The sequence below is a fragment of the Notolepis coatsorum genome (genome assembly GCF_963971535.1).
Source record: "Notolepis coatsorum genome assembly, chromosome: 1".
In the NCBI taxonomy this organism is placed as follows: domain Eukaryota; kingdom Metazoa; phylum Chordata; class Actinopteri; order Aulopiformes; family Paralepididae; genus Notolepis; species Notolepis coatsorum.
The window spans coordinates 313167639-313181053 of NC_140165.1; the positions used below are offsets into that span (position 1 = coordinate 313167639).

Sequence of the window (13415 nt, forward strand, 5' to 3'; positions counted from 1 at the left end):
AGCGCGAGGAGAATCTCCGCCTTTAAGGCTGTGGTATCTACGCCGGACATCTTTGACGGTGTGGACGGTGGTGGCCCAGAAATGAGAGTCTGGGCTTTTTCAGGCCTACTTGTAGCCGGGACGAATCGGTATTTGCGTAGGTTTGATGCCATCTGTCCATGTAAAAAATGACCATCGGTTTGAACAAATGTACCCAGAGTAAGATTCACTAAGTTTTGTAAATCCATAAGCTTATTAAATTAGGATAAAATAACAAAAAGTAGAGGCTCGACGGGAGCGAGAACAGAAAGCGTGTTACTCCATTGCTCGCCTAGCCACGCCCCGATCTAATAACACTTTAACCTATTAGTAAACTAACATATTGATGATAATATTATCACTGCTGTTGTGACATGGTTATGATGTTAAAACTTGAATACGTTTGAGAAAAAACTATACTTGTCAGACAGTCTACTCTAGACAGATTGATTCATGACGTGATGTCATTTGCAGTCCGCCGATGGACCGCATGGGTGGAAGAGGGTAACGGTTCCGCGTCGCTGATATCGCGGGCACGATAACATGGGAGGCGCCGGACAGTCAGGTCCTGTTTGGCGAGTTTTTGGCGGAAGGACACCATATTTGGAAGACACATCACCACCATCACAGCAAGTATTAGTCTACAGGTCTTAGAGCAGTGGTCACCAACCTTTTTATGCCCAAGATCACTTTTTTTTTTTTGGTGAAGGCAAGATCTACCTATTGAAGCGTTGAGAGAAAAAGACAGCCAAGATTGTACTTTAATCTAAATAACTTTTATTTGCCTGTATTCTAATTACATGCAATGATTTGGTACAACATTAAAACATCAAAGTAGAACTATTATGTACTTTCTCAGTCAGTGCTAAGTACAGTCATCTTATGCAGCATCACTTTTCACATCAAAACAAAAGTAGAACTGTAATGTGGACTCTCATATTATTAACATTGACAAACATATTTACAATTAGCATTTTATAAAGTAGAACTGTAATGTGTACTTTCTCAGTCAGTGCTAAGTGCAAGTGCAGCATCACTTTTCACATCAAAACAAAAGTAGAACTGTAATGTGTACTTTCTCAGTCAGTGCTAAGTGCAGTCAGTGCTAAGTGCAGCATTATTTTCACATCAAAACAAAAGTAGAACTGTATGTGTACTTTCTCAGTCAGTGCTAAGTGCAGCATCACTTTTCACATCAAAACAAAGGTGTACTCTCAGGGTAAGATAATTTTATTTATTTTTTTCAGGGAAAGATCTACAGGGACAGTCTCAAAGATCGACCACTCGATCAAGATCGACGGGTTGGTGACCACTGTCTTAGAGGAACTATATAAATGGCCCCCTTGACGCCGGCCAGAGTTTTTTGGTATATTTTCCCAGAGCGGTCAGTCAAAGAATACATTTCTCCGGGGATTCAACAAGTGTTTGTGCATTTCGAAACGACTGTGTAAGTACTATTTAATTTTATACTAATTTGTTAGACTTATTATAGCATTCGTTAACGTTTATGTCCGTCTATAGTGTTTTTGAGATGTTTTTCCAGAGATTGTAGTCCAGCGTTTCCGTTAGAACATATTCGTGCCGGTCTGGGTGTCCTGCAAGATTTCTATCCCCGGACATATTCGAGAAATTCCGGTCAGCCTGGTTTTCCTTTTTACCGGCTGAATGCCACCATCGGCGCCAATGTTAACGTTAATATCGCCTAATCTATGTTTTAAATTATGGCTATGTGTCTAATCTGCCCATCGCATTATCAAAGACTATTTTCCAGTCAGTGCTGTCAAGGCTGTTTATCGCGTCGTTTCCGTTTCAGAGCATTTAGAAAAGCCCCCGTTTTCAGATAAAAAACAGCTCATTCTGGAGCATTCTATGAAAATCGTCTTTTAGTGGAATATTCCACAACGTTGATATTCGTCGGCCTTTTTATGAATCGTTTTCAAATAAACGCTAGATGATCAATATTATACGTGCACGCAAGCACATTACGGCCGCGCGCGGATAATCGCCCCGTTGATTTCCTCTCGGACTTTTACAGTGAAACCGAAAGAAGACATTTCACAAAACAGCTTATAACTTCATCAAACTTACTCTGATTATCCTAACACTGATAACATAGAGTCCTTACCTGACATCAGATGGTATCCAACTGGTATATTCCAATTCCTGATCACCATTCGAAAAAATCGATACGTGTATGGATCCAACGCGATACTGTAGAACTCCATGATCAGCGGGGATCTGAGGTTCCAGAATGAACTGTGGTAACCCTGGCTGGGTCAGTGAACTGGAAAATGTGGATATAATGTCGCACCTCAGCCAGGAGAATTAAACTTTCCACTCGGGCCTGAACGCTCGACATTTCTGTTTCTGTTTTCTTTCACCACGGCATCAGCGGTCTCTGTGACTTCAGGTTCAGAAGACTCATCTTCGTTGTCATTATTATTAGACCTGCTTGTGCTTGGTTTCATGAAATATTTGTTAAGCTTAGCTTGTTTTGGCCATCTCTCTCTCGCTCGTATACCCGTTTGTCGTTATGGTGGCCAGACAGGCTCAAAAAAAGAAAAAAAAAAGATTCACATCCGAGCGGCGCCATCCGCGCTTTATCAGAGTGAAGCAACGTGTAATGATTGTTTCGTTCATCGCATAGGCTATTTAATTTTAGCCTATTTTAATACAATTCAAATAATAAAATTGTGCTTAGAGAAATTATTTTCACCGGACATTATGACCGGAGAGATTTAAATATTCGGACTTCAACATATTTTGCCGGTCAAATACCGGTAATTACCGGCTAACGGAAACGCTGTTGTAGTCATATTTTCCACTCAAAAAGCTTGTTTCAAAAGTACCGATTTGATGTAAGAATTTCACCCAGGTTGCCATGCTTTGTGTTGAGGTAACGTTAGCGCTAGCTGCGAGCTAACGCTTGACTAACGTGAACACAATTGACGAATTTATTTAGCAAATGCAGTGTTTTCAAATACCCACATTGCTGTATTTAGTGTATTCATTAGTGGGTCATATTCGTATATATAACATTTCATTGTATCAACCTAGAATTGACGACATGGCCTGCTGCTGGACGCTAGCTCCCATGCTAGTGTTGGCTAATAACATACAGCTGAGAGCCAGGAAGGGCCAGGCAGAGCCATGCTACTCTTCTACCCAGGAAAGATGCTTCTAGAGCGGCATAGAGTATGGAGGAAGATGAGGCTCTATGAAGAGAATGGGGTAAGTTTGAAGAAACATTTTACACATCAAAGTTTTATAATTACCATCACAATATGTAAAAAAAAATTGTAATTGTGGTACAAAATATAAATCGCGGGAAGTCTGTTAGATGCCATTTGTCAAAAGGACATTCATTTTACTGTTAATAAAATGTTCAAGCAATCAATCAAACCAATAACACACGCTCACGCCGAGGTGCGCTGTTGTAAGTGAGTGTGGGTTATTGAATTGATCGATTTAAAATGTTATTAATGTCCGCCTTGTTTCGAACTGGTTAAGAACTGTTAAGAACTTCATTCGATGCTTCTATAGAAAGTAGGAACCTACTTTCTATAGAAGCAGCTGGGAGGTGTGCTGTTTTAAGTGAGCGTGGGTTATTGAATTGATTGAACATTTTATTAATGTCCGCCTTGTTTCAAACTGGTTAGGCTTAGGCCCTCTTTCGAAGTCGGTTATGCTTAGAGTTTATCTTTAGAGCAGGGCGATAGACCACCAGCCCTGATTCCAAACTCTAAGCATAACCGACTTCGAAAGAGGGCCTAAGCCTAACCAGTTTGAAACAAGGCAGACATTAAAGGGGACCTGCATTGCTATTCCTAGCACTATTTGGGCAACTTTACACAATTCCTGTGAGTCTATTGAAGACATCTGTAAGTTTTTTTTCAAAAAAATGCATTGTTTTATATTTCTTATCAAGTAATCAAAAGCCTAATTTCACAGTATCAGTATTTCAGGCTGTGATGGCCTGGCTCCGCCCCTAAAGCACTTTGAGTGACAGTCAGCCCACACAGTCTGCGACTGGTAGACAGAGAGAGATAGAGAGGGGGGGTGGGAGAGAGAGAGGGGGGAGAGGGAAAGAGAGAGAGCGAGAGGAGAGAGAGAGAGCCCCGGACTCAGCGGGACTGAGAATGAAACGCTGTGTAAACAAGCACACGCAGACGCGGGCTCTCTCCTCTCTCTCTCCCTCCCCCCCTCACAGCGAGGCAGATAGTGAAACCCGACACCTCGACTGCACTCTGGGCGATATGGCCAAAAACGTTATCGCGATACAATTATTAAATTATTTTCATATAACTCGATATCGATAATTATCGTCGATATAATGTCTGTCAAGTTTAATTAACTTCTTATGCCTGGCGCCGATGGACGGGCTATTAATAGACTTGTTTTGCTGCGGCGAATGTCTTGAGTTGATGTCGTCATCAGACCGCGCACGTTAGCAGTTAATCAGAGCAAGCGGTGTATCCCATGACAATGTACCCTAAAATACTCCGTTCCGCCCCAATACATTGCAACGACGTCCACCGCATACCACACACTACTCTAACCGTGGCCTCAGAATTCACGCCACACACCCACTCGGCACGTAAACTATAAAAGAGCGCCATGCAAGCTAATTATCCTAGCCAGCCTTGTTTACTACTTGAGTCCTACCTCTCTACCCAGAGGTGCAGCGCGGGTCTCCTTCCGCTGTCGGCCATCTCCTTCACTGATTGGTTGTTAGTACGTGTGCTCATATCCAAGCTTGGAAAATCGATATATCGAAACTTTGCGACCACGTTTCATGTTTATTTCGAGGAAATAATTTATCGCGATAGTTATCGTTATCGTTTTATCGCCCAGCCCTAGGTTCTCTCCTCTCTCTCTCTCCCTCTCTGGCAGAGTGCAGTCGAGGTGTCGGGTTTCACTATCTGCCTCGCTGTGATTTCCACTCGTTCTGCTATCGCTGTGTGGGCTGCCTAGGTTGTGGGCGGGCATTGGCTCCAACCACAGAGCCAATTGGATCACTATCCGCTCCATCGTGACATCATGTTGCGAGTCAAATCAGGATGACCTAATTAAATCGAGCAGGAAATGGTCGGACCTGAATGAGAGCAATCCGCCAATATGGTATTTAGTTACAAAAATACATTGATACCAACTCCTATTACTATAATACAATGCTAGAGACTCAAAAAAGACATTTATATATTTTTTTTACTCCTATAGGGAGGCAACTTTTCTTTTTATTTTTGAGCTTATAACAATTCGATAATTATCGATATCGAGAAATAAAATAAAATTATCATATCGTTATCGCGATATGATTTTTTTCCATATCACCCAGCCCTACGATAGGGGGCGCTTTTTTCCACATATGATCGCCGGCGGCGCTCGTGTATACTCGGGTAGGCTCGCGTGATGCAATATGATTTCAGATCGCTTAAAAAAAAAAATCAGAGAAATCTCGTGAGTGGCTTTCAACCACATAAAAATAAACCCGAGATATCTCGTGTGTGGCAGTTAAAGTGTTAATAACATGCAATTTAATTGACGCAAGCATTGGGCTAACGTTAGCTGCTAACCAAGTTATCCCATGACTAGGCTAAGCTAACTAGCTAGCGTTAGCTGCTAACCCTGGAAAACGCTCAAAGCGGACTCCACAACACTAGTTCCATTCGTGAGGAAAGGGGGTGAGTTATATTGACAGCGCTTGACAACAGAGGTTTAAACATAACTTCATATTTATTGGTTATATTAGCATCCAGTTTCCATCTAATTGTCTTAAACTCTTCCTGTTTACATTAGAGTGTGACATCATCGCCTACGGCAGCTTAGACTCTCAAAGCGCGAACCTAAAACAAAACCCGAGGGGGGGGGGGGGCTGGCTCTCTTGCACGTTCTCGCCCTCTCTCTACATTCAATGATTTAAAGTAGCCAAACGTTACAGTATAAATACTAACTGGATAGTTGATGATATAAACATTTAATTTCATTATCTGAAATATTCTAAAATCATTAAGTCTGCTATAAGCCATTATCCCTTTGTGTGTGATTATTATTTTCTCACAGTAGTGTGTATATATATATGTGTGTGTGTGTGTGTGTGTGTGTGTGTGTTTGGCTAAAGTGGATAGAAAACACAGTAGTGTGCAAAAGTCTTAGGCATCCAATAGTTTTTATATAAATTGTCTTAGATGTAAATAAATTTTTGTTATTAGTGCGTCAGTAGACTACTCTTAGTACATTTTCATTTAATTATTTTTTAAAGCATCTTCATGGTTTAATAATGCAAACATATGTTGCAGGGACTTATTATAATCATCATATTGGCGTGACTGTATGCATCAAAGGGTTAAATCAAGAATTTTTAAGTGCTTTAGAGGAAATGTCAAAATATCGCGATATATATAGTGTATCGTGATATGGCCAAAAAATATCACGATATCATTTAGAGGCCATATCGCCCAGCCCTAAAGGGTGGCCGCAAATATTTTCTACTAACTAACAGCACAAAGTATCAGAGCCAGGGCTGTACGCTAAGCTTTTTCACTAGGGGCACAGGTGCCCCTAAATGAAAAATGTAGGGGCACAGAATCTTTTTTAGGGGCAATATGCGACGCCCTCGTAGCACTGTACAGCCCTGTGTGGAGTACTTGAAGCAACACTGGTACACCCCACTGTGGAGTACTTGAGGAAGCAACACTGCTACATACCTCGTCAGCCACCTGTCTGCCCAGTTGACCTTTGATCCCCTTCATGCCGAGAAACTCGCCATCATCCCCGGTCTCCTCCTCCGTCGCTGCGGCCTCCTCGGACACCTCCTCCTCCTTCATGCGCTGGTGCATCTCCCCCATGTCCTCGAAGCTGGAGCCTGAGGTGTCGTCCATGTTCTCCATGTCGATCACAGCCGAGCCGGTGCCCTGAAGGAGGGAGGACATCGATGATACGACAATTAACTAAACCTGCCTCTGAAATCAGGAACCCCAAAGTTAAATCACTTGATTTTTTGTCACATTGATTAGATTCAAATGTATTGTCATCATACAGGGGCCATTTTGAGTGGGTCGCGGATGTGAGTGTAAAAAAAAGGTAAAAGAATTTGCACTAACTATCTTTGTGAAAGTGGCTTCATTTATTATTATTATTATTTGATTTCATTGTGTTTTTAGCCCTTAGTTGCACTTTTGTTGCAACCCCAGTTATCAAATTAGTTCCCCCAAACTTAGGTATGTTATGTTAAGCTAAGAAGTCTGCTAAGAAGCATAATTATTTATTATTATTTAATTTCATTGGGTTTTTAGCCCTAGTTGCACTTTTGTTGCAACCCCAGTTATCCCATTCGTTCCCCCAAACTTAGGTCTGTTATGTTAAGCTAAGAAATCTGCTAAGAAGCATATTATTTATTATTATTTTATTTCATTGGGTTTTTAGCCCTAGTTGCACTTTTGTTGCAACAAGTTCAAGTTTCAAGTTTCTTTAATAGTTGTCATCAGTGTTGGGACTAACGCGTTACAAAGTAACGCATTACAGTAACGAAGTTACTTTTTGCCGTAACTAGTACTCTAACGCATTACTTTTTAAATTCAGTAACGCTGTTACCGTTACTAAATGGTTTGTTAGTTCGTTACTGCGTTCTTTTTATGTAGATTCATAGCGAGCGTCCTCCTGACTCCGTTTGATTTCGCCTGCGTTTGTTTTGTTTACAATAGAGAGCGTCTATTTCTTTCCGTAGCCGCATTTCTGGTTTCCGCATTTCTGATTGGCCACTGACTGACGTTCTCTGACGTTCTCTGACCAGAGAGCGTCAGTCAGTGGCCACTGGCCAATCAGAAATGCGGAAACCAGAAATGCGGCTACGGAAATAAATAGACCCTCTCTATTGTAAACAAAACAAACGCAGGCGAAATCAAACGGAGTCAGGAGGACGCTCGCTATGAATCTACATAAAAAGAACGCAGTAACGAACTAACAAACCATTTAGCAACTACTTGGAGAGATAATTAATATACAACATGGAAACGAGATAAAGAACATGTTTGAGGGGCTGCTGGAGTCAGCTGGACTAACATTACTACATCTCGACCACCGCAGACTTTGGTGAGTGCAATGTGTTCACTGAAACTCAAGGTGATCAACGGATTTTGACTGTACGAAATCTGCCAGGGAATCTCATACTAATCAAACAATATAAATATAGTCCTTTCATGCACAATTGATATCCTAACTATTCTAACGTTGCAATGCTTTGATTGATATCTTAAACAACGTTGCAAGATGGTTATAATGAAACGCTCCGGCGACATCAAGGCTGTTCCTTCAACCGGCGCACTTCTTATTATATCGACTCGGGACAACATTTGTTTGTGTCAGATTTGTGTTTGTATCTAGACCACATTGCTTAGCAGAGTTCGGTGATGTGAATGGAAACTGTCAAGTTGATCAACCGATTTTGAGTATCTGGGGCATGGGACTCGGGAGCAATCTTTTTTTTTTATTTATTTTTTTTAAATAACTAAATAGTTACTTTTCACAGTAACTCATTACTTTTGGGTGTGAGTAACTAGTACAGTAACGAAGTTACTTTGAAATGAAGTAACTAGTAAAGTAACTGAGTTACTATTTTTCAGTAACTAGCACAACACTGGTTGTCATACAGAAGTACAGAATACTTTTATACAAAATGCTTCTTACTGTTTCGCTCCAGAGACTGTGTTAGACAAGATAAGTATGAAATAAAATAGTATAGCATGTAAAATAGAAGTAAAAATAGAGGTCACAGTGTTCAGTATAGACATATGTACAATGTTCGATGCAGAATAGAAGTAACTGAGTTACAATACAATATACAGTATACTATGCAATGTACTAATATACAATACTATATAGTGCAGAGCAGAAATGGGATGAGGTACAATTTAGGTACAATTTACAGTAAGGTGTACGAGTTGTAGTGCAAATCCTTTACCAATCAATATAAAGTGTAAAGTGTGTTTAGGTGTTCTAAAGTGTGTAAAGTGGGTGCTGCAGTGAGTTGTTTGTTCAAAGTGAGTGTGTGCGTGAATGCGTGTGGATGTGTGCATTTGAAGGTTGTTGCATAGTGTTTATTATTCGTTGAGCAGCCTGATGGCCTGGGGATAGAAGCTTCTTCTGAGTCTTTCTGTGCTCGCCTTAAGACTCCGGTATCGCTTGCCTGACCGCAGCAGTTCAAAGAGGCAGTTGTTCGGGTGGCTGGAGTCCTTGATGATTCTCTTAGCCTTCCCCCTGCACCACTTGTTGTAAATGTTCTGGAGGGTGGGAAGCCCCCCTCCAATTGTGCGTTCGGCTGAACGTGTCACTCTTTGTAGTCTGCTACGGTCTTGTGCAGTGCTATTCCCAAACGAGGAGGTGATGTTGCCAGTCAGGATGCTCTCGATTGTACATGAGTAGAAGTTCCTAAGGATCTTCTGACTGACTTGGAACTTCCTTAGGCGCCTGAGGAAGTAGAGGCGTTGTCGTGCCCCAGTTATCCCATTAGTTCCCCTAAACTTAGGTATGTTATATTAAGCTGAGAAGTCTGGTAAGAAGCATAATTAGTGTGGGTGACCTGGCGAAGCCAGGTTGCCACCCACACTATAGTAATCTATACTCTTTTTATTCTTTATTCCACCGATTTTGCAAACAAAACTCCGCCCAGAGCGTTCGCGCCCCATACACGTGAAAGGTATCAAAACGACCGGCTTGCTCCAGCTCACAGCGCTATTACTTTTCTGAAAGTTTCACCGCACCGTTTGGCTACGAATTGACTTTAAACGGGAAAATGTTGGTCCCATTGGAAATGAATGGCAAGTTAGAGTGTAGGAGTTGAAATAATTTTTTTCCCACCACCTTGGGTAAATTGCGACAGTGATCTCAATTTTGGACGTAGGAAAAAAAAAACATCAAAACGATGACACGGCTGTCGGCTCGCTCACAAAAGAAAAATAAATGGAATTGGACATTTCTATCTCAACTGATGACCATTTCTTTGAAGGTTCTCCTCCCCATAGACACCAATGTGTTCGCACTCTAGGAATAGGCTGGTTTTATCGCTTTTCCCCCCTTCTGTTCCGATCGTCACCGCGGCCACAATTGTCGGCGGAATGCCACAATATCGCACACAACCCTTCATTGGGATCCTCAGGTGCTCACATTAACGGCAATAAGCTTGATGTCTTATACTTTTCTTTTAAACATCGTGAGACTGCAGGCATGCGTCTGCCCTCATTGAAATGCATTGTATCGAAAGTGCAAGTCATTCGTGCCTAATTAGGTAACAGGTGTGTGGCTCATGGCTACAGCTGACCTGCCAATGACCTCTCATGGACTTAACCCTTAATCGTCCTCTGTGTTGCAGTACTGAATTGCTTGACAGCGCCCTCTGTCTTGCGGGTTGTGTCATTGTACTCAGTAGGGATGTGCTCTTTCATTGGTCTATGTTGACCCATTGGACTTGGTAGGGATATCCTCTTTCATTGGTCGATGTTGACCACTCCCCCGATCCTTAGACCACGCCCCCTTAGGCCACACCCCCTCAGTGTATCTCTTGAACCGTTTGTCGTCGAGACTTGCGGGTTGTGCCATTGGACTCGGTATGGATATCCTCTTTCATTGGTCGATGTTGACCACGCCCCCGATCCTTAGACCACGCCCCGTTAGGCCACACCCCTTAGTCCCGAAACATTTCGAAAACTCGGAAAAGTCCAAAACATTTCTAAAACTCGCAAAAGTCAGAAAAATTTCAAAAACTCGGAAAAGTATGAAAAAAAATTTAAACCCGGAAAATTCCGAATTTTTTTAGAAACTCGGAAAAGTAAAAGAAAATTCAAAAACTCGGAAAAATCAAAAAATTTCAAAAACTCGGAGAAGTCCGAAAAATTTCTAAAACTCGGAAAAGTCAGAAATTTTTTAAAAACTCAGAAAAGTCAGAAAAATATTTAAAAAAAAACTGAAAAGTCCCAACATTATTAAAAACTGAAAAGTTTTTTTAATACGTTTTTTTTGTTTGTCATAGAGACTCGCGAGACACCCTCTCCCATTGGCCGGCGGTGCACAGGCGTCACCCACACTTTCACAATTTAAGCTAAGAAGCACAATTATTTATAATTATTTAATTTCATTGGGCATATATTAGCATATATTATTATTTTATTTCATTGGGTTTTTAGCAATAGTTGCACTTTTGTGTTTATTTCATGTTTTGAAAGATTGCGTATTACTGCATTTTTTTTTTACATAAATCAGTGGTTCAAAATTTTGGGTCGCGACTTAATGACTAAGGAAAATGTTGGGTCCCGAGGCTAGACCAGTTGAGAACCACTGCTTTAGAGGAAATGTCAAAATATAGCGATATATATCGTGTATCGTGATATGGCCAAAAAATATCGCGATATCATATAGAGGCCATATCGCCCAGCCCTAAAGGGTGGCCGCAAATATTTTCTACTAACTAACAGCACAAAGTATCAGTGCCAGGGCTGTACGCTAAGCTTTTATGAAAAATTTAGGGGCACAGAATCTTTTTTAGAAGCAATATGCGACGCCCTCGTAGCACTGTACAGCCCTGTGTGGAGTACTTGAAGAAGCAACACTGCTACACCCCACTGTGGAGTACTTGAGGAAGCAACACTGCTACATACCTCGTCAGCCACCTGTCTGCCCAGTTGACCTTTGATCCCCTTCATGCCGAGAAACTCGCCGTCATCCCCGCTCTCCTCCTCAGTTGCCGCGGCCTCCTCGGAGACCTCCTCCTCCTTCATGCGCTGGTGCATCTCCCCCATGTCCTTGAAGCTGGAGCCTGAGGTGTCGTCCATGTTCTCCATGTCGATCACAGCCGAGCCGGTGCCCTGAAGGAGGGAGGACATCGATGATACGACAATTAACTAAACCTGCCTCTGAAATCAGGAACCCCAAAGTTAAATCACTTTTGTTTGTCACATTGATTAGATTAGATTCAAATGTATTGTCATCATACAGCACAAGTAGTACAACAAAAAGAAGTCTGGCATCCAACCAGAGTGCAAATGTAACAGTAAAGTGCAATAGTAATATACAATATACAGGTGTTTAAACTGGGTATAAAATATATAAACGAGTACTAGTGAGTAATAGTGCTAATCAGATGTATGTACAGAGTTGTAGTATTAATATGTACAGTAATACAGGTATAAAGACAAAGACACTATGGTAGTAAGTCGTACTAGCCAGCAGCGTAACTAGTACGAGTAGGTAGGGGATGTACAGATCAGGGTTTCCGTTAGCCGGTAATTACCAGTTTTTGACCGGCAAAATCTGTTGAAGTCCGACATATTTAATCTCTCCGGTCATAATGTCCGGTGAAAATAAATCCATCTAAGCACAATTTGATTATTTGAATTGTATTAAAATAGGCTAAAATTAAATAGCCTATGCGATGAACGAAACAATCATTACATTTGATTCATCGTTGCTTCAACAAGCAGGTCTGTCTAATAATGACAACGGTGTGTCAGCGCGAGCTTGCTGCTAGATTTACGAGAAGCATAAATAATAAACAAACAAACAAACAAACAAACAAACCCCAGTCATCACACACATAATAAACCTCTCCATAAAACAGGGACACGTACCCAAAGACTTCAAAATTGCGAGAGTAACCCCCTTGCACAAAAAGGGCAGAAAATTTGACCCAGGCAACTACCACCCTGTTTCTATTATTACCTCCATCTCGAAAGTCATTGAATTGAATTGCCAATGGCTGAATTAGAGTATTGCACAGTGCAATACTCCAATTCAGCCATTGGCAATTCAGCCGTTGGGTGGGGGGCGCTGTTGAGCGGGCCTGTGACCGGACCTAAAAGCGCCCCTGGCTCTGCGGCTGCATGCTATTGGGATTCGTTGGAAGCAGCATGGAGTCTCGACTCGGGACTTATTTTATTTTAGCAGCGTTTGGAACGCGGACATTGAAACAGAACTAGTGGATAGTGTTGTCGCGACCCAAAACAAATCCCTGCTGTTTTATTCGGCAACGGGTCAAATGCATATAACATGCTTTGCAATCCTCGCGTCATAAAGTCCGAAATGAACGTTACATTAGCATGAGCTAACAACAAGCTGTTCATAGCCATATAGAGAGAACAGTAGTGAGGAGGAGGGGGCAGACATTCTCCCTTCTCTGTGTGTGTGTGTGTGTGCGTTTGGAAAGATCAGATGAAGTCAGACGAGTATATTATATTGATAGTAAATGTACTGAGGGTGGACAGATAATGTTGATATTTAAACATAAAAAATACAATACAAAATAAATGTATTCATGATCATGCAACATAAAACGGTTGCGTGTTGTGAGTTCCAAAACATTTAACTTAAAGTTTAAAGCTCAATATATCAAAACGTGGCACTTTACAGTG

General features: G+C 41.5%; 1 protein-coding gene across 1 annotated transcript in view; it reads right to left on the minus strand.

The window, feature by feature from the left end:
- LOC311226195 (uncharacterized protein) overlaps window positions 1-11891 on the minus strand; it is a gene marked incomplete at both ends in the record, with an annotated part of 33859 nt that extends 21968 nt beyond the window's left edge. Inside the window, 2 exons of the mRNA XM_084311570.1 lie at window positions 6726-6932; window positions 11667-11891. Of these exons, the coding sequence (XP_084167696.1) occupies window positions 6726-6932; window positions 11667-11891 (432 nt within the window). The remainder of the gene's footprint in view (window positions 1-6725; window positions 6933-11666) is intronic.
- Window positions 11892-13415: the final 1524 nt, after the last annotated feature.